Here is a 27,057-nt window from a genome sequence, read left to right as displayed (position 1 = left end):
TAGTCCTCAAGGGCTCAGTAGTGGAAGAAGATGCTGTGATGCTACTCAGGGAATTGGGCTGAACCTTTTGATTTTCTTTCAGGTGAAGGAATATGTCCAATTAATTAGCGTATATGAAAAGAAACTGTTAAACCTGACTGTCCGAATTGAGACCATGGAGAAGGATACCATTTCTTACACTGAACTAGATTTCCAGCTGATCAAGGTAGAAGTGAAGGAGATGGAGAAACTGGTCATACAGCTGAAAGAGAGTTTTAGTGGAAGCTCAGAAATTGTTGACCAGCTGGAGGTGGAGGTAAGGAGTGAACTCTCTTCCTGGTAAACTAATAATAAATTCCCTTCAGTGACTATAAGCAAGTGCTAGGACCAGGAAATGAAACTCTGTCTTCCAACTTCTAATTCTCTACTCTCTCATGGCCACATGGCATGTCACTATGTTCTGTTTTGGATAAGAGCCTGTGTTTGAATAGTAAGTTAAGCATATTGGGAATGTGCTGACTTAGGAGCAGATGCTGTCTGATGGTCAGAATCCTGCCCCAGAGCAAAATGCCCTTTCAACTCCTCTAAAAAGGAGGTGACATAAATTTGAACAACTGTTCATGGCCAAGCTAGATGAGGTGTCTTCTCTGGTCTAGATTTATCCTCATGGATCTAGAAATCCACAATATACCTGATTGCGGTAAACTCGTTAGGTTTGTTTCTCCTTTTGAATAACCTGGAATCCTTCTCTACAAACTGGAAGCCCCCTTTAAGAAATTTCTTGTATATTTCCGTGAAGCCTTTTAAGATCTGTGGATAGAGATCATGACATCAATGTAATGGTCGGGTAATTTATATCAACGAGAATTGCACAGTCATGACATGGGTTATAATTGAGAATTCTAGTTACGTATTTTAGAATTTAAGCTTTCTCTGGCCCTCACCATTCATTAGAAACTTAATTATAATACAACATGAGTAAACACAAGTTTATAGGGGAAGCTTTTATTAGAAATGAACTTTAATGGACATTTGTGGATGCTGAGAATGAGCTTGGGCTCCATTATTAAAGCTGTTAAAATCTTTGCCATTTTCTTCCTGTCACATATGTCTGCCTGAGATCTGACAGGCGTTCACGCTAAACCATAAAATGTATTCTTCCAAATGAAACCATTCAGAGGAATCTCTGGTGTATTCTCTTGCAATGTTTCACTAAATGACAAATTCAGCCTTGGAATGTTTATGAAAGAAATTGCACCATAATATAAAGTCACTCTGAATTTTTATTTCCTTAGATAAGGAATATGACTCTCCTGGTAGAGAAGCTTGAGACGCTAGACAAAAACAATGTCCTTGCCATTCGCAAAGAAATCGTGGCTCTGAAGAACAAGCTGAAAGAGTGCGAGGCCTCTAAAGGGGGAAACACCCCTGGTGTCCATCCTTCTCTCACTCCAGGTAAGCATGCCACTTTTTCAACCACTTGTGCCGGATCCCATAAGGAGCTGTGAGTGGGGTGGGGAAGGGATTGGGGATTGCAATGGTGAAAGAGAAGGTGAGATTTTTTTTTTTTTTTTTTTTTTTGTAGTTCTCAGTTTTCTCTTCCATGTTTTAAATTCCCTTCCTCTCAAGTATTCTACATGCTATCATATTCTGGGTTTCACAGAGGAAGAGCACAAACAATGAGTTGCTTTAAAACAAAATCCACAAGTTACGCATATTCTCTTTGCATTTACTAACAGGGAACAAAAATCTCTATGGTAATAGAGGCACTATCAGAGGCCTCAGGGGAAAGCCTCTGGAATCTGTGTGTGGCATCCACTTTCCTATGGATTTAAGGGCTGATTGGCTCACTTATCTGATGAGCTAGGTTTATGCCTTCAATATTCCCATCTTCTCTCTCTCTTTCCATTTCTCCTCTTTAACTTTTCCTTTATTCTTCCTATAAATGCATGCTGAGCACCTGCTATATTGTGTGTCCTGAGTTTCAGTGAGGATTAAATGAATGACCCCACATATCATGGTGCTTGTGGGTGAGTCTTGCTGTTCCTCATGGACCGTGAGTTCTTAGAGGGTAAGGGTGGCATGTTAGTCTCTAATAAATCCTCCTTGGGGTTAAGTACAGCACAGAGGTGGGTGTTCTGCGAATATGCCCATGAACAGAGGCAGTGGAGTGTAGGGTTCAAGAGCATAGCTTAAGAGTCCCAAAGGCTCGAGCTTCCCAGCTGGGTGGCTGCAGCAACAAGGATCCTTAATATCCTCATTTGTAAAAGGAGAATAATAGTGCCTGCCTTGCAGGATGGGAGGATTAGAGACAGTGCTTGGAAAGCTGGGAGCCTTATGGTTGGCACTCACACGCTGGCAATGGGTATTAATAATAATGTTGATAATTGAAGTGAAAACCTTGCAACAAAAGAAAAGAAATGATAGATCACTGTGCCCTGCAATGCACCCCTCCAGGTGAACTGAAGGCCGCCTCGCAGCCACAGCGTTCAGCCCCATCCTTTAGAGACGTTGATGACACAGAGACCTTCTCTCTGCAGGTTCTGAGCATCTTAGTCTGAATGAGGATTGTATATTTTCATCAAATCATGCAACCCTTTTATTTTTATTAATTCCAATCCTCACACCTGCTTATTTTATTTTATTTTTCGAGACGGAGTCTTGCTCTGTTGCCAGGCTAGAGTGCAGTGGCACAATCTTGGCTCACCGCAACCTCTGCCTCCCAGATTCAAGCGATTCTCCTGCCTCAGCTTCCTGAATAGCTGGGATTACAGGCGTCTGCCACCATGTCCAGATAATTTTTGCATTTTTAGTAGAGACAGGGTTTCACCATGTTGGCCAGCATGGTCTTGATCTCCTCACCTTGATCTCGTGATCCACCTGCCTCAGCCTCCCAAAGTGCTGGGATTACAGGCGTTAGCCACCGCGCCCGGCCACCTGCTTGCTTTTAGATTGTGTTTCTGGATTTTTGTCAATAACTGATTTGTTTTAAGGCTTCAGTTATTAAATAGGTATAGCCATGCATATAAGCCTGTTGGTCTTGTTCAGACGGGTCTTTTCCCTCCCTCTACAAATGGGAGTCTGTCCTACTACGACAGGTGTCGTCTAATGGTCAGAATCCTGTCCCAGAACAAAATGGCCTTTCAACTTCTCCAGAAAGAAGGTGACATAAATTTGAACAACTGTTTAAATTTTTCAACCTGCAGAGAAGGTTTAGGGCAAAGACCACGGTCTGTCCTCTATAATAAACTGAGTCTAAATTTAGTCTGGGATTAGTGGTGCAAACATGTAGCAAATGCGAACTGTTTCTGCTGGACCACAGAGGGCTCACTGAGGCAGAGGCCAAAGCAACGACAACTCCTGATAATACCTGAACTAGCTCCCAACACCCCCGGCAAATCTTCCTTGTGAAATAGAGTTTTCTGGCACTACTTTCTATGCATCCCTTAGAATGAGGGCTTTTGAGAGCAGGAAGGAATATTCGGGGCCATCTAACTTAGTCACGTCGTGTCTCGGAGGGGAAGACTTGGGTGGTGAGGACACTGCTTTTCCTGAGGCCACACAAGTAGTTAATGAGAGAGCAGAAGGTGCAATGCGAAGGTCTTTGCTCCCTGGTCAGCTCAGGACTGAGGGTATCAGGTGGCAGTAAGCCAGGGATGACGGTGGGGAGGAAATGCATTGCTTAGTACCCAGGGAGGAAAACAAGTGAGCCTGTTGGGTTGTTTTTGTTGGATTTTCTGTTTTTTCCCCAGAACTTTCCCCTAGGCCCTCACCCTTAGACTTCTGTGATCCATCCTAGCCCAGCTGTGTTGTTTAAGCAAATTGGACCCGGATTTTCACTCACTTTCCCACAACCTTGGCTGTACCTGAATCCCTGCCAAGCCCCTTGGCTCTCTTCCAGTTTTGTTCATATTATATTTATGATGTTTATATTAAACTGACTTTTGGCCATGTTTTTAAATCAATTTCTTTCACTTGCTCTCTTTCTGTTTGGATTGGTTGATAATGCAGAATTGGAAAGTCCCCAGGCACCACAAACTTGTGAGCCTGTGGAGACTTTAATTAAAGTTACTCACTATTATGGGACTTTAAAATCTGGCCTGTCTGCTTTTTTCACTGCAGAGTTGCACAGAAAAAAAAAAAAGCCTATATGCAAGTCTCAGCTCTAAAGTAACTCTGGGCTCTCTGGGCCGCCTCCCTTATAGCTACGGTTTGCTAATCCAGTGGTCAGCTTGAATTTAGAACAACTGAATGTATCCCAGGTTCGATAAAATGTGCTTTCTATTTGGTTTTTGCTACAAACAACACTCTTTTCTGCCTCGTTCCATAGAACTTTCTAATCTAAAATAATTGGCCTCCTACTCATTAACTTTTTTCCTTTAAAACTTCAGTCTGTCTCTGTTGTGCCTGTGAATCTAAATGACTGCATGTAGGCCAAATGTGATAGGGGTGCTCAGGGGTTGGGGATGCAAGGCTCAATGCTGGTTCATGGTGACGCTCAGTAAGTAGTTGATGATTGAATGGGCTCTGAAAGACATGAGGTAACCCGCTAAAATCCCAGGCTTAGGGAGGAGCCACGTGTTAAGCAGCATATATCTAACACTTCAGAGTCCATTTAGTCTTAATCATTTTGTGACTATGATTGTTTTAATTGCCTAATCCTTATAAGTCAATCATATTCTCCTCCTGGCTCAAAGTTCAGTTGCCCAGTTGAGAGAGTATATTAATAGATCATAGATTAATTTTCCTCTGCAGGCATATAATTATTGGCTTTAAAAAATACTAGTAACCATGATACTTCTAAAAAGCCAAGTCAGAATATTTTAAAGTCTCATGATCCTGGCTTCCTCAGATATTTTCAGAATACCATGGTGCCATCTAATGAATTGCATGATGAAGAGCGTGCCAACGAAGCCTACATTTGTATAAAGGGTTCATCAAATTATGTTCCATGGAGTAAATACCAGGCTTTTTGAAAAACCAGATATGTAGCAGGGTGTAAGGCTAGTGTCTTATAAATAAGGTTAAGCTGAGTTTAGGCGATTTGATTAGTCTTTCATTCCTTTATTCTACAAAACAGAATTGATGCCACTGTGTGGCTGGCCCTGTTCTGGGTACTGGGGTTACCAGGATGAATAAAGAAACCTCCAGAAGCCATTATCTAGGAAAGGAGACATCTAAACCTCCAATTGTAACATAATTATATTGAGATATTTACCATTTACTGAGTAACATTTACATGCCTTCTCTGTATTTTTCATGACTGTTTTGCAGAGTTGGTATTATTATTTTTCTTCTAATATGAGGAAACTGAGGTTCAGAAGGTTAAGTAACTTGCTCAGGTTTATACAACTAGTATTGGAATCAGGCTTTCAATTCGAATCTGTCTAGTAGTATTTTCCATACGAGGCTGCCTTCCTTCCACAGATGCTCTAACAAAGAGGTACACCTGTGGTTTCTGGAGTGACAAGAAAATTCCAACAACTCATCTCTCTACTTAACACCAAATTATCTTTGCTTCCTTGCTTGTGGAGTAGGTGTAAAAGAACACTTTCCTCCTGACAGTTCTGTGCTGTGTGTTCTCTTCCACCAGAAAATGCAAAATGATTCAATGATCTTTCAGAAATCTTGGGTCATGATTGGGCTATGGGTTGTTGTCCAAGCGTCAGGATGAAATTGGGATGGAAACTGGTAATGAAGTACATCTAAAACCTTGACATGAAGGAAGGGGCTGGGAAGGAGTTTGAGATAAGGGAGGGTGGTGAGAAGCCCAGTGAAGATGGGATGGGGAGATGGGGACTCTGAGGATCAGTGGGCACTGGGCTGGCTGTCAGTTTCAGTATTGTGTCCAAGATGGTTTGCTGCCAGGAGTTGAGGAAGCCCGCCACAGCATTTTTCCTGGTCTGACATTGTTGTGGCCACGTGTGTAGCATTGGCAACAATGTTGAGTTCTCATTTCTGTTTTTACTTCCTTTCTACCATAGCCAAGGCCCTAAAAATGGCCCTTTATCCTTGCCCATAGAGGATAAAAGGAGGATAGCAAATGAACAGCAAAGTGTTTAGGAATGTTTGGGAGGTGAGAAAAAGAGCTTCACACAGTTTTAATATTTATACTGGGCAATTTGAATTTTCTGTTCAACTTATGGAATGATAAGCCACTATTTTTATTAGTCACAATAGTAATAGTACTAATACCATTATGCTAATAATAGTGCAATTAGTATAACGGCAACAGTAGTAGTAATAGTAATTTTTGAAAAGTTTTTTTTGGTTCCTTCATATCTAAAAATTTTGACATCTAGGGACAGAATAGTTTATCTTTAACCTTGTGGAGGTGCTTAAATAAGTTATATGCATCATAAATTTTCCTTAAATATTTTGTTGCTATTGGTTTGGGATATTTTCTTTTCAGGAAGGCAAGATTCAATGAAGTAAACAATTCTTGTCTTCTAACCTAAAAGAAAAAAAAAAGTGACTTTCCTCCGAATGAAATGTAGTTAAATAAATAAGTTCTCAGGAAGATATTTTAACTAGAACATCCAGTTTGTAGCATATGGAAACTCGAACAGTTTTTGTTATCATTAAACTGAACACACCGCTAACTTTATTTTAATAATTCATGCATTGTTTCATAAACAAAAGCAAACAAGCATTCATCTGAGAGATCATTTTTAGGAGAAGAAATAATAATTTATAATTTTATTTATTATTTCTGCAGTGGAGAATAGTCTCTTGGCTGAACACACGTTGCTTTTTTATTTATGAAATGGCACATGCATTATTAAAATAAACCTGCTACTGTGTTCTGCTTAATGATATGCAAAATTATTTGAGGTTGGGTACAGAGTGGTTTTCATTTCTCTACCTGTTGTATGGTTGGCTGGCTTTCTCACCAACTGCGGATTTATGAGAGCATTTAAGGAACACATATTTAATTCTGGGACCAAAAAGCCCCAGCAGGTTAGAAAAATAAATGAATTTCTAGTAATGGTTTCACCTTTGAGCAGTCCTTGGGTGAGGAGGGTGGGGAGGGAAAGCATTTAGCTAGCAAAGGAATGGGTCTTTCCATATTGGACACAGCAGAGACCCAGAGACAAAGGCTTGGCTCCCCCTTCCCCGCCTCCATGCTAATCTCAGGCAATTCTTTGCAGCTCTGCTTTTGGCTCCAGCTCACCTCATGGTTCTCAATGGCTCTCTGAGTCCCTCCAGCCATTTGAAACCAGATCCAATGGTTCAGGTTCTGCTCCTTTCCTGTCTCACCTGCTCTGCTCTGAGCAGCATGACGAGGGAATATGACCTCAAATATACTTGAAGTTGGGTTTTCTTTGTTATCCAATAAACCATCTCGTGGGTTTTTTTTTTTTGAATGTTAAGACCCCAGAAAATGTGTGTTCAACTCTTTGGATAGTTATTATAAAAATACTGGAGGAATTTTATTTTATTTTTATAGCTCATAAACTCCTGGGATGGCAGGCATTTCAGAGGGAGTACAATGTGAAGGGCTGATTGCCCAGACTGAGTCATTTACCCAAGTGTTACAGGGAATGTAGATTCAGTGGACCAGTGAATCTACATTCACTGGTCCCACTTGATTGTACACATTGTGACAATGACAGTGTCGGGATGGAAAGATGAAATGCTTGCATGTCATTCTATGGCACAATCGCATATGTGGACTCACCATGTAACTCTGCGGCAGGATGCTCACCAAGTGATTTATTGATGGACTGTGCATTGGGTAGAGAGCAGGCAATGTTGCTCCAAAATAACTTTATGGCTTCTCAAGAGTGAAATCCCACCATTATAGGACCATCTTTCTGGATCTATAACGTGCTATATTTAAAATGTCCTCTTGTGAGCATAGCTTAAAGCAGGATTGGTACCTGGCATGGATGTGCAGTTGGGGTTCCAGGGAAGGGGAGAACGAGGAAGGGCATGAAGCCTTGCCTGGAAAACCTTTTCCTTCATCACAATTCCTTCTGGGGTTGACTGACCCGGTGAATAACATCTTTTGGATTTATAGAAATAGGGTAGGATTGTGGAATAATCTTGCTTTCTTGATTTTGCTATAAGAAAAATGAAATAAGATAATATTTGCAAAATGCTCTCTGATAGAAAGAAGTGTATTAGATTTACTAAGTCTCCCTTTCCTCTCTCTGGGCTTTCAAACTTTTAAAATGTGGTTCTTGGCAGTTTCATTATTCCTGTTTTCTAGATTGAAAGCCCACCCATGGAAGCAGCAGGTAGTTCTCCATAGAGCTGACATCGAGTTTGCATTGAGACTGAAACTAAGAGGAGGTTTGGCCCTCCTTCTCCAGCAGAACCACTGTTGTTATTGACCCTTGGCAGGAAACATATTTATAGATTCCTTTGGTGCTTAGGATATTAAACTATTTGTATTCCATCATTTCTTTTCTCTAAAAATGCCTCTTTACTTTCTTGTTTGTATAGGGAGCTGTGGTCATGGTGGTGTGGTGAACATCAGCAAACCGTCTGTGGTTCAGCTCAACTGGAGAGGGTTTTCTTATAAGTATGGTGCTTGGGGTAGGGATTACTCTTCCCAACATCCAAACAAAGAACTGTATTGGGTGGCGCCGTTGAATACAGATGGGAGACTGTTGGAGTATTACAGACTGTACAACACAATGGATGATTTGCTATTGTATGTAAATGCTCGAGAGCTGCGGATCACCTATGGCCAAGGTAGTGGTACAGCAGTTTACAACAACAACATGTACGTCAACTTGTACAACACCGGGAATATTGCCAGAATTAACCTCACCACCAACAGTGTTGCTGTGTCTCGAACTCTTCCTAATGCTGCCTATAATAACCGTTTTTCATATGCGAATGTTGCTTGGCAAGATATTGACTTTGCTGTGGATGAAAATGGATTGTGGGTGATTTATTCAACTGAAGCCAGCACTGGTAACATGGTGATTAGTAAACTCAATGACACCACACTTCAGGTGCTAAACACCTGGTATACCAAGCAGTATAAGCCATCTGCTTCTAATGCCTTCATGGTATGTGGGGTTCTGTATGCCACCCGTACTTTGAACACCAGAGCAGAAGAAATTTTTTACTACTATGATACAAACACAGGGAAAGAGGGCAAACTAGACATTGTAATGCTGAAGATGCAGGAAAAAGTACAGAGCATTAACTATAACCCTTTTGACCGGAAACTTTATGTCTATAATGATGGTTACCTTCTGAATTATGATCTTTTTGTCCTGCAGAAGCCCCAGTAAGCTGTTTAGGTATTAGGGTGAAAGAGAAATAAAATGTTTGTTGAAAAAATAGTCTTCTCCACTTTCTTAGATGTCTGCAGGGGCTTCTAGAAGTGTGTTTGTTCTGCAGCAATATTTAGGTGCATAGTTCTACACACTAGAGACCTAGGATATTTGTCTTAATTTGGTGAGTTCTCTCAGGAGCCATCTGCCTCTTCAGATTCATTTTCCAACTGAACTGAAGTCCTTCTAGGGTGGAATTGTCAGAGGTGTAGGGGCACTGTGGGTCTAGTGAAGCCTACTGTGATGTGGCATCTGGAAGTTAAGGAACTTAAAGATAACTCAGTATGGCTTTCAGGGATTCTTTGTAGAGGAAAGATTGCCCAGTGACCAGTTCTCTTCCATGTAACCCCACTAATTACTCCGTGCCTGGAGATTAGTTAGGCAGATTAACATCTGGAGCTCCTTGAGGGACCAAATCTCCCAACTTTTTTTTTTCCTCACTAGCACCTGGAATGATGCTTTGTATGTGGCAGATAAGTAAAGTTGGCATGCTTCTATTGTATCTGTAAAGTGTTAAGTTTTATGGAGAAAGGCCTTTTTATGCATTAAATTCTACACTGCAAATAAAGCCCAGAAGGACCTGCAGATGAGGCACGTCCTTTTTCTTTTCTCTCATTGTCCACCTACCTAAAAGTCAGTAGAACCCTCTACCTCATAACTTCCTTCCAAAGGCAGCTCAGAAGATCAGAACCAGACTTACTAACAAATTCCCCCTACCCCCTCTCTACTTCTTGCTTTTAAAAAATTAATAGTTTTCTATGGAACAGATAAAAGATTAGAAAAATTAATTTTCTTTGATTTCATCATGAACTTCTATGTACATGGCTCGAAGACTATAAGATAATCTGATGGCAGCAATAAAGTGCTAGAATTTATTGTTATATAATAAAGACCTTGGAGCATATGTGCCACTTATGAGCCTATCAATTGTTGCATGTAATTTTTGCCTTTGTTTAAGTCTGGAACTTGTAAGAAAATAAAAATTTAATTTTTTTTCTAGGGTGAGATATAGAAAAGCTACTGAGAATATCTAGCTAATCAGTGCAGTAGTTGGAAACCTTGCTAGTGTGCGTGATGTACTTCTGTGCTTTCGAATGGCTTTATCATGCGGTCTTTGTTTTTTCTTCGATGTTCAAGTCTAGTCTATAGGATGGCCGTTTAAATGCTTTACTCCCCCGTTTTAAATACATAATTAAAATGTGCTTTGAAAAAAAGTCATCTTTTGTTTTATTTACTTTTTAGTTAAAAAAAAAAAAAAAAAGCTCTTACCAGGGTAGTCCATATCTTGCTATGATGTTCAGAGAATGGCTACCTCCCAAACACCTGTGCTGGGAGATCACATAGCTAACAACGGAAGATATTAATAACTTTAATAAGAGTCCAAAGTTAGGCTGGCTCTTTAGTTTCCCTTTCCCTTTAAAATCCACTCTTTCTGGCAGCTTTTATTGTATGAGATTGCCCTATTACCTTTTGGGATATGACCTTATGTACTTATTAATTTGCATGACTGATCTGATTATTTCCAATGCTAGACTACATTTATGTGGCTTATGTTTCTTTTCCAACTGAGCTATTAACATGGATCAGAAGCCTCTGGATCTTCCCCAAACAGGAGAACTTGGGCAGAAAGCAAAAGGACTAACTGGCTGTACCAGGAAGAGAAGTGCCTTTACCAAAGAAAATGGGTAAGAGGACAGGTGACCTCGAGCTGGAAGGACAACTGGACTGATGGAGTTAGTCTTCCTGAAATGTTCATTTTGAATTCTTGCCAAGCTTTTTAAGCCAGATGGCAGCTATAATATTTAGTATTTTTAGTAAGATTCTTCCCTATCTCTTCAGGGCTGAGTGTAGAGACAGGTACGGCCTTCAAAATGCGACAAGATATGAAGATAAAGACATGTATGTCATGTGAGATACAAGTTAAAAACCAAGATGTTATGTTTAATCTGTCTCTAGGCAGTTCTCCAGATGAATGTTTCTACCAAGTACACAGTATGACCTCTGAAGATTCAGGAAAGGAGGCAGGAAGCCAAGGTAACCCTAGCAATCAGCTGCTTATTTGAACTGCTACAGAAGCATTTGCCTGAAAAAATACACTTCCCAGCCTCTTTCCCACTGGACATGGTGTATCAGTCTGCAGTGGCTGCCTGCAGGAAATATCCCTGCTGGGAAGGTTGAAGGACTCAGGGATTCAGGCTCCTGGGTTTACCGCAGTGCAGTTACACAATGGGAATTTTAGCTCCAGATTCATCTGCTAGTGCCTGTTTGAAATTTACATATATATATATATATATATAATAAACATAAATTACATAAGGTATAATTCACGTGTGGTAAAACCTGCCAGTTTTAAGTGCACAATTCAGTGAGTTTTGACAAGTGTATAGTCATGTAAAGGCCACCACAATTAGGAAATAAAACACTTCCATCCTCCCTGAAATGTTCTCTTGTGCTTTTTTATAGTCAACTCCTACCCCCACCTTCCAGTCTCTGTCCACCACTGATCTGCTTCCTAAACCTATGGTTTGCTTTTTTCCCAAAGTCATGGACATGGAATTATATAGCGAATAGGCTTTTGAATCTGTCTTCTTCAACAAGCGAACTAGTGGGTTCAAATTACCCCAGAGGGGAATTGGGCATTACCAGTGCTCTTGGGGTTCCCTGCACTGTTTATTGTCTTTCCTGGGGTTGGGTAGGGGATTATGGAGAGCTGTGGTGACCTACTGCCCTTCTAAGTGTTCCCGAGTGGCTTGTAGGGCCATGGGGAACTGAATCTGTGCACCAGTCAAACCTACCAGTCAGCGCTCCCAAAGCATGAGGTTTTCTTCTTATCAGGCTTGTTGAAGGTTCGTTCTCCAATCTTACTCCTGTACCACAAGCATCCCTACCCAGGTGAGACTGGATATTAATTAACACCACATAGAGCGGTTATGGGCACAGGATTCAGAGTCACACACAAATGGATTTGACTCTTGGTCCTGCTAATTGCTTATGGTACGGTTTTGGGATGGTGCCTTAACTTTTCTGAGACTCAGTGTCTTTTTCTGTAAGGTGGGATAAAGCCACCTACCTCACAGTCCTGTGGGATAAATTAAATGGTGTTAAGTATATAAAGTGTTTAGGGAAGTCTTTAGCCCATGCTCTGCCCTTTCCAATGAGTTTTTAATCCCTGTTTCTCATTTTGAATTTTAGGTTCAGAACAGTCATTGGGTTGACAAGATACAAAGCTAACTGGGATTCAAGTTTACATTTCCTTCTACAATGGCTGTTGTAGCTCGTGACTTTTTGAAGTGGGTGTCATTTTGGCACAAAGAGTTCCAAAGGCTAGAACATCTTCTCTTTGTCCTCAGCCTCAAGATCGACCCTCAGTGCTGATATTTTCTGTGCTTTGACCTCAAAAGATTGGCCAATGTGAGCAGCAGAAATGAACCTGTTTCCCATTTCTTTTGGTCCACTGACAAGCTAAATGAAGGCTGCTCTCATGAAGCCCTGTGGATAAGACTCAACGGTGTGCATATGTTTTTCTGCTTGCTTTGCTGTAGTCAACACAGGTATCAGCCTTTTCAGAACATGCATGGGTACTTACTTTGTACTCCACTTTTAGTGAAATGCATTTACCTCTTAGGGTTTGTTTATATCACCAACCTAAAGAGTCTGTTTTTTCTCCTCTTCTTGTTCATGAATCACTGAAAGGGAGAGCTTCGTCCTTTGTCCTGTGATTGTGTGGGCTGCCTTCAGGATGACGCTGGGAGGTTCTGTGCCTCAGCGTTCAGTCATCTCAAACAGATGTCATGCCATGGAGGGTGATTAGCTTCCTGTACTCCAGAATGTTCCGGAACAACGAAAGGGTAAGTTGTGACACACCAGAAAATAAAAGGCAGGCACGTTTCTAAGGCATGCTCTTAGTCAGTGGAACAGACCAGCTGGCCTGGCTCATGGGTGAGAGATGCTATTTGAGCTGTCAGTTCAGTTGCCAGGCCCCACATCTGTAGCCCTGGATGTGCCCACTTGTCTCTGATATCTGCATCTGTTCCTGGAACTCATTCATGGGGAATAGCCCTTGGAATGAAGGTCCAGTAGAGAAAAATGGCCTTCAGTTTGTCCAACAGAGAGGTTTCTTGGGTGGCACCTGAACGTCTTGGAGCCAAAAGTTCTGCTAGTAGAAGGATTTTTCAGACCTCCACTGCTCTGAGGACTATTAAGGAAAGACCTATGGTGTGTTTGAGGACTTCCGAGGGGTTTGGCTAGAGCTCAGTGTATGTGGAGGGTGGCAGAGGTTGGGTATGAAAGAATGGATAGGGCCCAGGTTTATATTCTATCAAAGGAATTTGATTTCTGTACCTCCATCCATCGAACTGATGGTGACTTGAACTTTCTCAAGTCTTCTCTCCCCTGCCCCCAGCTTTATTGAGGTAAAATTGACGAATAAAAATTGTACATATTCAAGGTATACAACGTGGTGCTTTGGTACACGTATTCACTGTGAAATAATTGCCGTCATTAAGTGAATTAACACATCACTTGCCTCACATAATTACCAAATCTCTTCTCTTTTTAGATTCTGCCAACTCATGTGTTCTTTTTGGTTGTGACCAATAATATTTTTATATCAATATTACCGGTGATTTTTCTCTTTCACTTTGGTGGCTGTTGTAAAGGTTCAGGGTAAGAATGGAAACAACACCTTGTAACTGGAGCTGCTAACTGCTCTATTAGATAAACCTCACTACCTCAGTGACTTGGCGTAGCAGTGGGGTGTTTTTCTCCCTCGCTTCACTGACCACTGCTCTCATCATTTTCTCCTTGGTCATTGCTGCTTTTAACGTCTCTCTCATCCCAACGCCCTTTCCCCCCCTCACTCCCCGTTTGTGGTTTTGTCTGGTGCTGCCACGATGGGAGAGAGCTTCTCTTCCAAGATGACTCTCTTTCAAGCAGTGGGTCAGGGACCCAGGTGTGCTCCATCTTGTGTTATCACCATCTCCATATATAGCTTCCAAGATCATCATGCTCGTTCGCATCGCACAAGTAGAAAGGAAAGGAATGTGAAGAAGCCTGGGTGAGAGGTTGGTTTAGCTCTGGTCTAAGAGCGATGTCCAACATTTCTGCTCACAATCCATTAGCGTAGGTCACGCCTAGCTGCAAAGAAGGCTGGGAAACATATAGTTGATGGGTGCACAGGAGAGTAGAAATAGCTTGGTGAGCAGCCAGCCAGTGTGCCTTACCACTACACGTATTAAAGGAAGAAAAGGATTTAATACAGAGAATCAGGTGCTAGAAAAATCATTGGAAAGGCTGAAGGTGCAGGGCAACTAGGGGCTGCAATTTAACAATTGGCTTTGAGGTCACTCCACTACCTACAACCTAGAAATCAAGAAACTGCATCTGCTACTACCATTGGCGTCATCCCCACATTCTCCACCCTGATACCAAATGATGGACTCTGGAATCTGCCACAAGCACTCATCTCTGCTGGTGCTCACCTAGCCTACCCACAGTAAGCCTTCCACCTTTCAAATCTAACGTAAGTGGATCTCATTGACCGAATCTAAAATCACCCTGAACTGTATCAGAGGAGCCTGGGAAATGTAGTTTTAATCTTTCTTCCCCTGTGACACAGTGAAAATGATAGGAGAGGTTGAAAATTGATGCCAGTGCCAATAGTCAGTATCTCGCACAACAATTTCATTCAGTAACCCCTGTTTTCATCATTGCTGCTGCTTGGTGATTGCTTCTTTTAGCACCTCCTGTATCCCCTGGTCATTTGTCACCATTTTATTTTATAATGTTCACATTCCTGTGGTAGCTTAGCCTGATACCACCATAATGGGGGAAAGTTTCTCCTCTAACAATGCACCCTCCAAATGAACTTCATTTTTTTTTTTCTTTTTTTGAGATGGAGTCTCACTCTGTCACCCAGGCTGGATTGCAGTGGCTTGATCTTGTCTTATGGCAACTTCTGCCTCCAAGGTTCAAACAATTCTCTTGCCTCAGCCTCCTGAGTAGCTGGGATCGCAGGCATGTGGCACCATACTAGGCTAATTTTTTTCTTTTTTATATTTTTAGTTTAGTAGAGACAGGGTTTCGTTATGTTGGACAGGCTCGTCTTGAACTCCTGACTTCAGGTGATCCTCCCACCTCGGCCTCCTAGGCAAAGTGGCTCATGCTGGGATTACAGGCATGAGCCACTGCACCTAGCCCCAAACTGACTTTTGAAGGGGAACTGGGCTTTACAATTTATAGCTCCTCCACCAGACTTCATCAGAGTTGCATGGCACCACATGGTAAATTTCTCTCTGGTGACCTATCACTGTTCTAGGAGAGCTTCAGGCCCCTCAATTCTTTTTTGTCTCTGGGTAAGAATCTCTTCTGTTTCTGGGTAGAACGGAAGCGGCATCGTTGCCTAGGGCAATACCTGAGGTTTGTTGTCTTACACTGAGGATATCAAGGATGTGGCCACACAGGGAATGAGGTTATGAGTGGAGGTGTAACAGGGGAAAGAAAGAGAAAAGCTCTCTCCTTTAGAGAGAGGGATCCCAAGCAGATTTTCCACTAGTGCAGTGAAATGACATGGATTTTATAGATGAGCCTGAGGAGGTAGTGTCTGATTTACATAGGGCATGAAAGATTGGTTGGACCAGGTGTGTCGTTTGCATAGGGTGTGGAAAGCTGGCCTAATCTTTTATTATGCAGATGGTTCTCTACCTGGCCAGCCCCATGTTGCCTGTTTCGTTACTGTGCACATGGTGACAAAATAAAGGGAAGATGAAGCCTCCGTGTTGAACATACCTGGCCCTCAGGTAGCCCTTTTCTATCGGCACAGCTGCTGGCCTTCATCCATGCAAAATTCCTTGCCTGTCTCTGTTCACAGCTCGAGTTTTCAGGCTGCTCTTTGTTAGAAAAGAAATGAGTTTGGGGTTGCTTTTTCAGTTAAAAGGAAAATTCTGCCAAGGACTCTTTTAACCTTACTATCTGCCTAAATAATCTCTTTGTATCTCCTGTATCAGAAGCACCCAGAAGCTTCCAGAATTTGGAATATTCCATACCCCTTATATCCCCCCGTTCATTATCCCTGAAATACTGGCTGAAATTTTTCCCAGGAAGAATTACGGGGTTATTTGGCCAACAGGCTACTGCTCTTGGGAGGTGACAGTGCAGAGGGGGACCACCCTGAGGCATCTACAGGCCCTAATCTCCACCTGAAGAGCATCCTGATAAGTTATGGTAGTATTCTCATTCTCTCAAATGATAACACGCAGTTTATCGGTTTTCTCAGAATGATCCTGGGTGGGGCTGCACCACACTGAGTTTTACAGCCCCACTGAGATGATCTGTTGCTTGCTGGAGCCTGGGTAGCAGATTTTCTAGCAGGATCCGAAAAGTCAATGAGTGAAGGCAGAACTGCCCTGGAGAGAGGGAATTCTGGCAGCATAAGCTCAGGGAATTAGTTTGGGAAAGAAAGTTTGTAATAACAGTGTTCTAGTTCCTGCTGAATAAAACATTCAGAGAGCTTTTCTTCTCCCAGCAGAAAAATAAAATACTCTGGTGGCAATAGCATAGTTGTTCTTTTTAAATGTTGTTTTTCGTAAAAATCAGATGGTTGCAGTCATCTGACCACGACACTGCTCTCCCTCCTGCTCCTGCACTGGGCATCTTGTGGGAGTGTGTGAGACTGCATGTCCTGGGGCTGTATCACGGTTCTCTCATTTAAGCAGATGGAGAAACAGCCACTAAAACGAGTAGGGCATGAGCCCAGAGAAGGTACAACCAGCTGCAAGCAGACCAGTAACTGTGGTTGTTACACATCTGGTAGGTAGTTCTACAGCGACACAGCTAATGGGACTGGTATTTAAATGGCCATTAGTAGACTCTGACTCTGTGCACCCAATCACAAAGTACCCTGGAAACTCTCTCTCGGTGCCGCTCTGCTGTCATTTGGCTGCAGATCGGGCCAGCAGCAGAGCCCTGGTCTGCATGGCTGTCATTGTTGCCGACAGGGAGAAACTTTCTTTTTGTCTAACTGAAGTAGGGAATTCTGGAGTGGGCTCCCCACATCTGTGAGGCATCGCAGAGAGGTGTGCGTCCTGTGGCCTTCTCCTGCATAGGTGAGGGTGCCAGCTTGGCACAGCATGCACCTCCAGCGTCTGCCTCTCATTAACCTTGTATCGACAAAGCCAAGAGCCAGTTAATCCTAGGGATTCAATCCGCGGGAGTGCCAGGTTATTCCTTTTAAGCCCTCTGGCAAAGTGAAGAAGGGGGAAGTGCTTTTTCATTATGAAGGGGCCTCACAAGAGAACGGGGGCAGCCTCTGCCCACCTGGTGTACAATTCTGATTCTGAGGCGGCTGAGAGCCATTCCTTTGCCTTAGAGATTTGTTCACAGTTAAAATGCAAATATCTTTGGCAAAGAGAATTTATTCAGAATGCTTTTTAAACTTTGCCTGAAAAGTTTGAATAATGAGGAGTATAAAGACTTTGAGGAAAGTGGAGCTTGGTATTGATGAGGAACAGCTGGACAGTTTAAGGAAAAGAAAAAGGAGACAGAAAGACTGGAGAGACACCTTTTCCTGCCTTTGCCGGGCATCCTTTCTCCACCCCTTCTCAGGAAAAAACTATTTTCCCCCCTTGTTTTTTAATGGATATTAACAATAGGTCAGGTGCGGTGGCTCGGTGGCTCATGTCTATAATCCCAGCACTTTTGGAGGCAGAGGCAGGAGGATCACTTGAGTCCAGGAGACCAGATTGGGCAACGTGGCAAAACCAAAACTCTATAAAGAGTACAACAACAAAAAAATTAGCCTGGCGTGGTGGTGGATGCCTGTCGTCCCAGCCACTTGTGAGGCTGGAGAGCAAGGATTGCTTGAGCCCAGAAGGTCAAGACTGCAGTAAGCCAAGATCTCACCACTGCCCGCCAGCCTGGGCAAACCGTGAGACCTTGCCTCACTCTGTTCATGCTTGTTGTCCTGGTATAATTATTAATAATGAGCCCTTTTTACTTTCAGAAAGGTTCCAGTTTGAACAATAAATCATATAATCACCCTATTTATAGGCACATCATAGAAAAAGGACATTTGTTTTGTCTCTTTTGTTTCTGTCTTCGTTGCTTTTGGTCTGGTTTTGGGGAAGCTGCAGGGAGACACATGCTTCTACCTTCACATAGCAATTCAGTGACAAGTAGAAACATGAATCAAGTCGGGGGGGCGGGGGGAAACAAGGCAAGCCTAAAAGACATCAGCTGCACCAAAAATGCAGATTGAAGTGGAACACATTGTCTATGGATCCCAGTTTCCTCCTCAGGCCCCTGATGTTGTGATCACTGCTTAGCACTGAAGCTGGCAGGCCTGGCAGCAGGGACGAGGCTTTGGAAAATGACATGCTGGGTTAGTCTACTTGTGGCCAGTGGCCTGAATGGAACTTTTTGGGGGTACAATATGCTGAAGATGTGGCTGTGCGGTAGTGTAACTGCCCAGTGGGTTCTTGCCTGCTGCCTAGACAGTAGGGGTGTCGTGTGATGGGAAGTACTCAGAGCAGGGGGAGGACACAGTCACATCTGCTTCCAGCACCAGCAGAGTGAAGGCTGAGCACTCATCCTGGCCTCTCCATAGGAGAGGGACTTTGGAGATATGTGTGTACACACACATGCATACACATGCGTATAGACACACACACACGCATACACATGTGTGTACACACACAAAGCAGGCACCAACATATGGGTGAGCTGATAGTATGACTTAGTGTAAAAAGGTCTGGTTTTGGAGGCAATCAAACTTGAGTTCAAATCCTCTCAGCTCTACAATTTATGAGCTGTGTTAACTTGGTCAAGTTTCTGAAACACTCTGAGTCTGTTTCCTCAACTATGAAATGTGGTAGTTGTGAGGATTGACCGATATAATATATTCCAGTTTTTAGCACCGTGTCTGCCCCATAGGATGATCCATAAATGCTAGTTTCTAGTGTATCCTCATCCTGTCTTCCAGCTCTAGTGTTTAAGAACCTTTAAGCACAGCAGGAAGAGGCTTGTGGAAGAGAAAAATGTGCTCTCTTCTGTCCAAGGAAGTATGCCCACAGTCAACTTTTTATTTAGTTTTTATACTCATTACAGGAAGCATCCAGGTCTAGCCCCATTCATCCAACTTCACATATTCCATAGGGCCTAGCACGGCCAGGCTCTTGGCTTACAAAATGGCAATTGCTGTGTGGGTGCTGAACAGAGGAACACAGTTGGGTAAAGAACAGGATGTGTTTTGTTTACCAGAAACCATGCAGCTCGGAGTCATGTTTTGGTTCCTCAAAGTTCCTGCAGGTAGATTCTGTAGTGATTTAGTACAGGTGTTGGTCTTTGAGACACTGCTGGAGAAGTCCTGCTCCTTTTTCTACTTCTTGCTATCCCCAGACAACAGGAGGGTAATAGGATCTGTCCCCAGAAAGCAGCCTGCTCCTGGCCTGTTACTATTGTGCATCCTCTGCGTTTGGCCTTGACTCTCCTGTGTGCAACACTGTGAGCAGAATATTGATTGGTGTGGAGGAGAAGCAAGCCAGGCGCTACCAGCCTGAGCCTGCATTATCGGGGAGAAATCATGCTACATTACAGAAAATAACTCTTTTTCTCATTTTATAAATTAGTCTTGGCAATTTCTGGAATGATGACCTTTTAGTCTCACAGATCCTGCTGGCAAAGGGTAGGGGAAAAGGAATCAGAATGCAATGCTCCTTGCAATTCTAAAAAGGAAGCCTGGGTGGGAATTAATCTGGCAATCCCTAGGGTACCCTACAGTCTCCCCTCCCTGACTCCACTTTTTTCTCCTTAGTAGCACCCCTATTTTAGCTGCTTTATTGCAGAAAGCTTTGGCAAAGACCTGGGATCTCAGTTGAGGCTTCCAGGCTGGGGAGAAGGGCAGGGACCCTGCTTTTTATAGCAGAAGGACCATGCGAAATGCTGGATTCCTGTGCCTGATAGTTGACTAGCCTTTTCAGATATAGGTTTATCCTGTATATTGATTTCATCATAGAAGCATAAAAGCAGAGATAATCAGAGTTACAAATGAACCAAAACATCATCTAGACTCACCTCTTTGCTCTATAGATAAGGAAATTGAGAGAGGATAAGTGACCCACCCAAGGTCTTCACACAGCTGACAGGTGGTCAGGCTGGGCTGGATCAGGAGCCTGGGGTGGGGGGGCATCAATGTGCTTCCCTTCCTTGCTCTGCCTGTCATAGAAACAGGCTCAGGCTTCCTAAGGGGAAAATGGGCAGATTTTTCTCATTTCCTTTTATTTCAAAGTAAAAAACACATTCTTATTTGTTCTTATGCTACTTGCAAACTCTAATGACTAGTTCTAGTGTTAACTACTTAACATAATTTACTTAATTAGCTAATTACTAGCAATGGAAAGTAGTTTTCCTTGACCTTTTATTATCCACATTCCTTCCATCATAAAGAAGTTCTTTTTATTGGTGTTGAGTGACATTTGCATAAATGGTGAGTTACTTGGCAGAAAACCATAGTCTAGCTCCTGAAGGTCATGCTTCACTTTGCTAAACACTCTGTACTCCTTTATAAAGAAAGGGCAATTTTGAATTGAAAGCAGTACACACATACATACGTACTGATCATCAGGGAACTTTAATGTCATAATTAAATATAGAGGAATTGGGGTCCCTTGATCTAACTTCAAGCTTCCACCCTTTCCCAGATCGGTGACTTTGAGCAAATAACCTAAGCCTCTATTTTCTCAGTTGTAAAATGGGTGTGATGATTGTGCTTATTTTGTAGTTGCTGTGAGGATTAAGTGGAGGTGATATATACATAAAGTTCTTAGTACCTTAGCTGGTACATACCAAGTCTTCAATAAATGCTAATTATTATGATCATTGTTAATACACATGTATCACAGAAGAATTGGAGAGCTCATACAGATAGGAAGAAGGAAATAAAGTCTGCCTCAATTCCACCTCTTAGAGACTGCTTCTCTTCCCATTGCGTACAGACTGATAGAAGATATAATTACAGACATAGGTTCCTATTGTAATGTATATATATTTTAGTCGGCTGTGAGTTCCTAATGTATGTATAATTCAGTAGGCTGCTTTTTTTCATTTAACATTCTTTTGTGGGCAACTTCCCTTATTTTTTAAAATCGTGACTTTTGAGAGGGAGAGAGAATTGTGCAACTTTATCGTGGCAGTAGCTAATCAGTACAGTGCCCTCAAATCTTTAGATTTTATCTCATTGAATAAAAATGATTTTTAATGTCTACAAATTATTCCATAGACATATCATAATTTATTTAATCATTTCCCTATAGTTGCAAGTTAGTTTTCCCTATTTAATGTTATTTTTTGACTTTATAAACTGCTTTTTTTTTCTTCTAAACTTGGATTTTTCTCATATAAACTTCTTAAATATAAATCTTTTGTCTGTACCTTTGAACATGTCCTTAGGATATTAAGTAAATTACTGGGTCAAAATACAAACACTTGTCAGAATTTTAATCCATATTGCCAAGTTGCTCTGCAAAAAAGAGCAGGACTTTGCTCTATAAAGCTCATTCTCCGAAGCTGTACAGGCCAAGTTTTCCCATCAGGCTGTTTTTGTGAAAGTGGTAGTCAGATTCCTAACTAATATCCTTGGTCAATCAGGACTCATTTTCCTCTTCCTTCCTTTCCTGGGATACACCTAGGACAGTTGGAAATGTCTCTGGTTTGGGGATCCTTTGGGATCCCCAAAGAAAGCCTTGTATATACTGACTTGGAGGCTACCTAAACCTGAACTTGACCTCTAAACCTCAGCTAATCTAATCCTAAGTCTTCTGATCAGTGGGATGGCATCCTCTATCATGCTTATAATTAAAAGCTTTCAAAACAGTCAAGCCCGTCGGTTCTTTGCTCAGTCTACTGTTAGATGGATAGTATTTCTTCTTTGCTAGAAAGTTACTGCTGAAGTTTACCCTCAAAGACTTAATGAATTTGGTCCTGGTGAGGGGACTGTCCACGCACATGGCTTCCCTTCGTAGTGTGTGGGCAGCAACCCCATCACAGGGAAGCTTTGCTGATGCCCTCTCTTGGTCCGGTACAGGAAATGTTTGCTACCTGGCTTGGGTATTGTTAAGCTTCTTCTCCATCTTCTCTTTCTCGAATCTAGACTTTTTACCTTTTCTGGAATCCTTTCTAGTCTCATGGCTGCTCCTCTGAATTCATTTATGCCTCAAACTTTGCATCTTTTTTTTTGAGATGGAGTCTTGCTGTATCTCCCAGGCTGGAGTGCAGTGGCACTGTGACTTCCGCTTCCCGGGCTCAAGTGATTCTCCTGCCTCAGCCTCCCAAGTAGCTGGGATTGCAGGCACGTACCACGACACCCAGGTGCCCAGCCAAATGTTGCATGCTTAACTAATTGGTTTCTCTGCTGCCAACCTCTTCTTCCTCCAGCCTATCCTGCACACAGTTGGCAAAATAATCTTTGTTAAACCTAGTCCTGAGGCTGCCACTGTTCACTGATGACCAGATTAAGCATTCTTTCAAGGCCATCCATTGTATAGACCCTGTTTCCTGGTTACTCCATTGCATTTTCCACCCAAAAGGCATTACTTGCTGTTCTCCCGTGGACCCAGTCTTTTACTGACTTCCTACCTTCCCCTTGCCTTAATTGCCCTCCCTTTTCCCATGTCTCTGTGTTGAAATTTCATCAATGATCAGTGTGTGTTCCTAATGGTCCTATGTGAAGCCTGTCATTACCCTCTTCATTAGAATGAAAGCTTACTCATCATGAATACCTAGTGCATGTTCCTCTCTCCTCTCAGTTTGCCCCATATTAGAATGATTTCTTTGGCTGGAGAATTCTCCCTTTGTCTCAGTCTTGGCAGATAATAAACTCCTGGAGGGCAGGACTGTGTCTTCTTCTTCTCTATATCCCCCGCATCACCTGACGAGTGCTCTGTACATGGACACTCACGTGTTCTGAGACAGAAGTCCTCAGACGCAGTCCTCCTGTGGTGTTGCCTAAGAGCGGGAGCAGCACAGCTGCCTGGATTTATTGTTTTTCCCAGGAGAGGTGATTATAACACTTTGTCTTCCCCCTTTGGCTTTCAGCTAGTGACTCTGCATCTAATCTCTAATTTTCGTTTTGTTTAAAGGGTTGTTCTGTCTTTCCAGCCAAAGCAAAATGATGATGGTAACAATGTGAGTTGCTATTTCTTGAAAACCTACTATGTGCTAGATACTGTGCTTTACACATGAGATCTCATTTATTAATCTTCACAAACATTTTATAACTTAGGTACTATTTCCCTATTTTATGGGTGACAAAAACGGAAGCCTGGAGAGATGAAAGAGACTGCACCCAAATTATTGAAGTCATAGGTTAGGGTTAGAGTCAAGAGGTGAACCCAAGGCTCTCACCCCAAGTCTTCTCATTATGTCCTGCTAGAAAAGGATGACTTAAGGGTGGGAGAGATATCAGACTTGGCTCACTTTTCCTGGGACCTAAGACCATGAGGCTTTTGCAGTTGAGGGACATGCAAAACTCTATTACAGCTTAGTTATGCTGAGTGCTGTTCTTCATCAGTTGCAGGCCTCAGGAAGGGACAGGGAGACTGAGTTAAGCCTCTTCTCCCAGACATATCACTGCACCAACAGGCAAAACGTACCCCTGATGTTAAATTTGTGGGAAACTTGACTCATTGCTGTATTATCCAAGTCATCTGCTTGCTGGGCGAAGGCAGTTGAAAATGGGTACAGTACATACCAAGATTAAGACACTCTCAAAACTAGTTATGGTGGGAGAATTCAAGGCTGCTTCTTAAGGAACTCTAGAAAATAGTACCTTTGCTTAGTGATTGATGTAAAGTAGTTATTTAATAGACATTAATCAAATAAATGAATGACTTAATGAATATGGGAATGAATTAGTGGTATTTTATGGGTTTTTAAAAATGGCAAACCGTGTGGAATAACGGGAAAAATGGGATCTGCCAATCATTAGTGCTCTGACCTTGGGTAACTTGTTCTCCCTGAGGTTCAATTTGTCACGTGTAAAATGTTAATACCGACTGTCAAGAACTATGAGAAATCTGAGATTTTATCTACGTTCTTTTTTTTTTTTTTTTTTTGAGGTGGAGTTTTACTCTTGTCGCCTAGGCTGGAGTGCAATGGCATGATCTTGGCTCATTGCAACTTCTGCCTCCTGGGTACATGTGATTCTCTTGCTTCAGCCTCCTGAGCAGCTGGGAATACATACACCTGCCTCCATGCTGGCTAATTTATATATTTTTAATAGAGACGGGGTTTCACCATGTTGGCCAGGCTGGTCTTGAACTCTTGACCTCAGATGATCTGCCTGCCTCGGCCTCCCAAAGTGCTGGGATTGCAGGCGAGAGCCACCATGCCTGGCCTGATTTTACCTACTTTCAACATGTCCTGCCACATTTTCAAAGATGCTTGTGGAAGACATGGGTATTTTGGGTCAGGTACATGGACTTTATTACTCATGGCATAGCAAAACATGAACATCACCATATTTGTATCAGTTTCCTTTGCAAATGGCTCTGATCTATGCTTGTACAGAGAGTGAGCTGTGTTGAAGAAGAGGGACCCCCAAGACTAGGTGTCCTGAATTTAAAATGGGCAGTAAGCATGCTTGCCCTGTCCTCTGGCAGAAGATGCTATCTTCCCTTTTTTCAGGCTACTGGCTCTCCACATGTCCTTGAGAAGATGTATGGGAAGAAAGGCTGATACTGCCATGCTTGCAAGATATAGAGAATGCATGAGATCTGTGAAGGATTGCCTCCCAAAATCTACCTCATGGATTTTGTTTTATGGGAATTAAAGAACTAACATATTTTAACAGTTAGAATAGGCTGGGCTATGCTTCAGCAACACATGACTGTCACAGTGCCTTAAAGCATGAAAGATTTCTTGCTAATGCCACATATTCATAGGGAGTTGGCCAAGGACTCTGTTTCAGATCAGGTCCCAGGCTGAAGGAGGTGCCACGATGTGGCACATTGCCATGGCAAAGGGAAAGTGAGTGTGCAGATTGCATGCTGACTCTACAAACTTCATCCCAGAAGTGACACACATCACTTCTGCTCACATTTCATTGTCCAAAGCAAGTTATATAGCCAAACCCAGCCTCAAGAGGGAAGTGAAATGTGGCCAGAAGAGCCAGAAATATTTATTTAGTAGGTGGCACAAATTACTGCAACCCAAATGCAAAGTCCTTGGACAAGGCTGGACACATTAAAAATGGTCATTTCTCTCCTCTTTTTTACTTCTGGAGTCATGAATTTGGACAAAGTCAGAAGTGTGGTTCTTTGGCTAAGAAAAACTCACAGTGGTCATGAATTCAGGTTGTCTTCTTTCTATTGGCACCCATGGTCAAGAAAATTTGAAGAATTTTCAGTATAAAGCTATGTGCCCAAACTTATAAATCAAGTTAATAAATACTAATTATTCATATGCATTCAAGATCGCAAGTTTGCTAGTCAACATTAAAAAAGAAGAAACATAGAATTTCTCCCAATCTTCAATTATTGCACAGAGATAATGACTACATTGAGAAAGAAAAGAAAAATGTTGATTTATTTTCATTCATGATACAATGCAATCACAGATTCAATAGCGGAAATACTTTCTGACCTGAACTGGTCACTGCCTCTGACTGGCAATCATTGAATGCCAGTAGAATGAAATAAACATTACTAATTATCACAGTCTCCATGCTTCAGAGTTTAAAGACACCGGACAGGTCTTTAATTTCTTTTTTCATTCATTAAGACCCCGTATCTCTCAGAGACTGTGTTAGGGATGTGGCGACAGAATTAGAAGCAAAACTGAAATGGTTCTTGGCTCCAAGGAGCTTAGAGTCTAGAAGGAAAAAAATATAACAGTCAAAACTAACTCTTATTCATGGCTAGCTTACTAGGGGCTGAGCACAGGGCTGTGCAATACGTCTGCATTTCATGAGAGAGTCAATAGTCTTGTGGTGTTTTATTACTCACAAGAACCCTGTGGAGATGGTGAGATCCATGGCTTTGACTTGGTATAATCAAGACTCAGACATGTTATTCAGTGTATTCTTGGGGTGCCAAGAAAGCTAGTTCAGAATTCAGGTCTCAGTTTACAGATGCACTGACCCCTAACCATTTTCACTGACCTGCACCACAAAAACCAGCCTTGTTTATAGGTTGAGCATCTCTACCTCTAGGCAGTGCCTTGTCTTGGTTAATCTTTCCCATGAATGAAAGAATTATTCGAAGAATTGGTTGCACACGTATTTGGTGGCAGGCACTGTGCAAAGGGCCTACTCATCCTACAGATTTCACACTCTTCCTACAATTATCTGCAAGGGTAGGAATCACGATTTTACAGACGAAGAAATGAAGAATCAGAGAGTGAGAGATTCACCTATTACTTCCAGGGCTCAAACTGGGTGGGAGGATCCAGGATGCAACCAAGCCATGCCTGAGCCAGAACTCTTCCCAGAGGCACAACTCTGCCCCTGTGAACTGCTGGCAGGTCTGGCCAGTGGATGCTCTCAGACCTATAACCATGGCTCCTGCCAGATATCCCTAAGTCCCCCTGCGATAACACTGGGTTATGAAATCTAGGCAGCTGGTAGAAACAGATCACTTTGAGGATACCTGCCTCTGCTCACTGCAGCAGCACAACTTGCTGCTTTTACTCACCTAGTCTAATGAATTCAACAAACATTGACTGAACAGCTTCAGTGTAGCATGCCCTGGAGGCTACCAGGGTGAGTTCCACACAGCTCTGCTCTCAGAGGGTT

The 27,057-nt window shown here is 42.3% G+C and overlaps 1 protein-coding gene across 3 annotated transcripts in view; it reads left to right on the top strand.

The window, feature by feature from the left end:
* Positions 1-27,057, top strand: part of OLFM4 (olfactomedin 4) — a 737,268-nt gene that overhangs the window by 12,996 nt on the left and 697,215 nt on the right. For all 3 annotated transcript variants that reach the window (XM_074387646.1, XM_074387647.1, XM_003927191.4), the window contains exons 3-7: positions 83-295; positions 1,275-1,434; positions 8,431-11,309; positions 12,468-12,826; positions 12,969-13,123. In XM_074387646.1, the coding sequence (XP_074243747.1) occupies positions 83-295; positions 1,275-1,434; positions 8,431-9,233 (1,176 nt within the window). In that variant the 3' untranslated portion in view covers positions 9,234-11,309; positions 12,468-12,826; positions 12,969-13,123. The remainder of the gene's footprint in view (positions 1-82; positions 296-1,274; positions 1,435-8,430; positions 11,310-12,467; positions 12,827-12,968; positions 13,124-27,057) is intronic.

Source organism: Saimiri boliviensis, chromosome 16 (assembly GCF_048565385.1).
Source record: "Saimiri boliviensis isolate mSaiBol1 chromosome 16, mSaiBol1.pri, whole genome shotgun sequence".
Classification (NCBI taxonomy): domain Eukaryota; kingdom Metazoa; phylum Chordata; class Mammalia; order Primates; family Cebidae; genus Saimiri; species Saimiri boliviensis.
The sequence above is the reverse complement of the archived record's forward strand: the minus strand, read 5'-3'. Positions and strand labels throughout refer to the sequence as shown.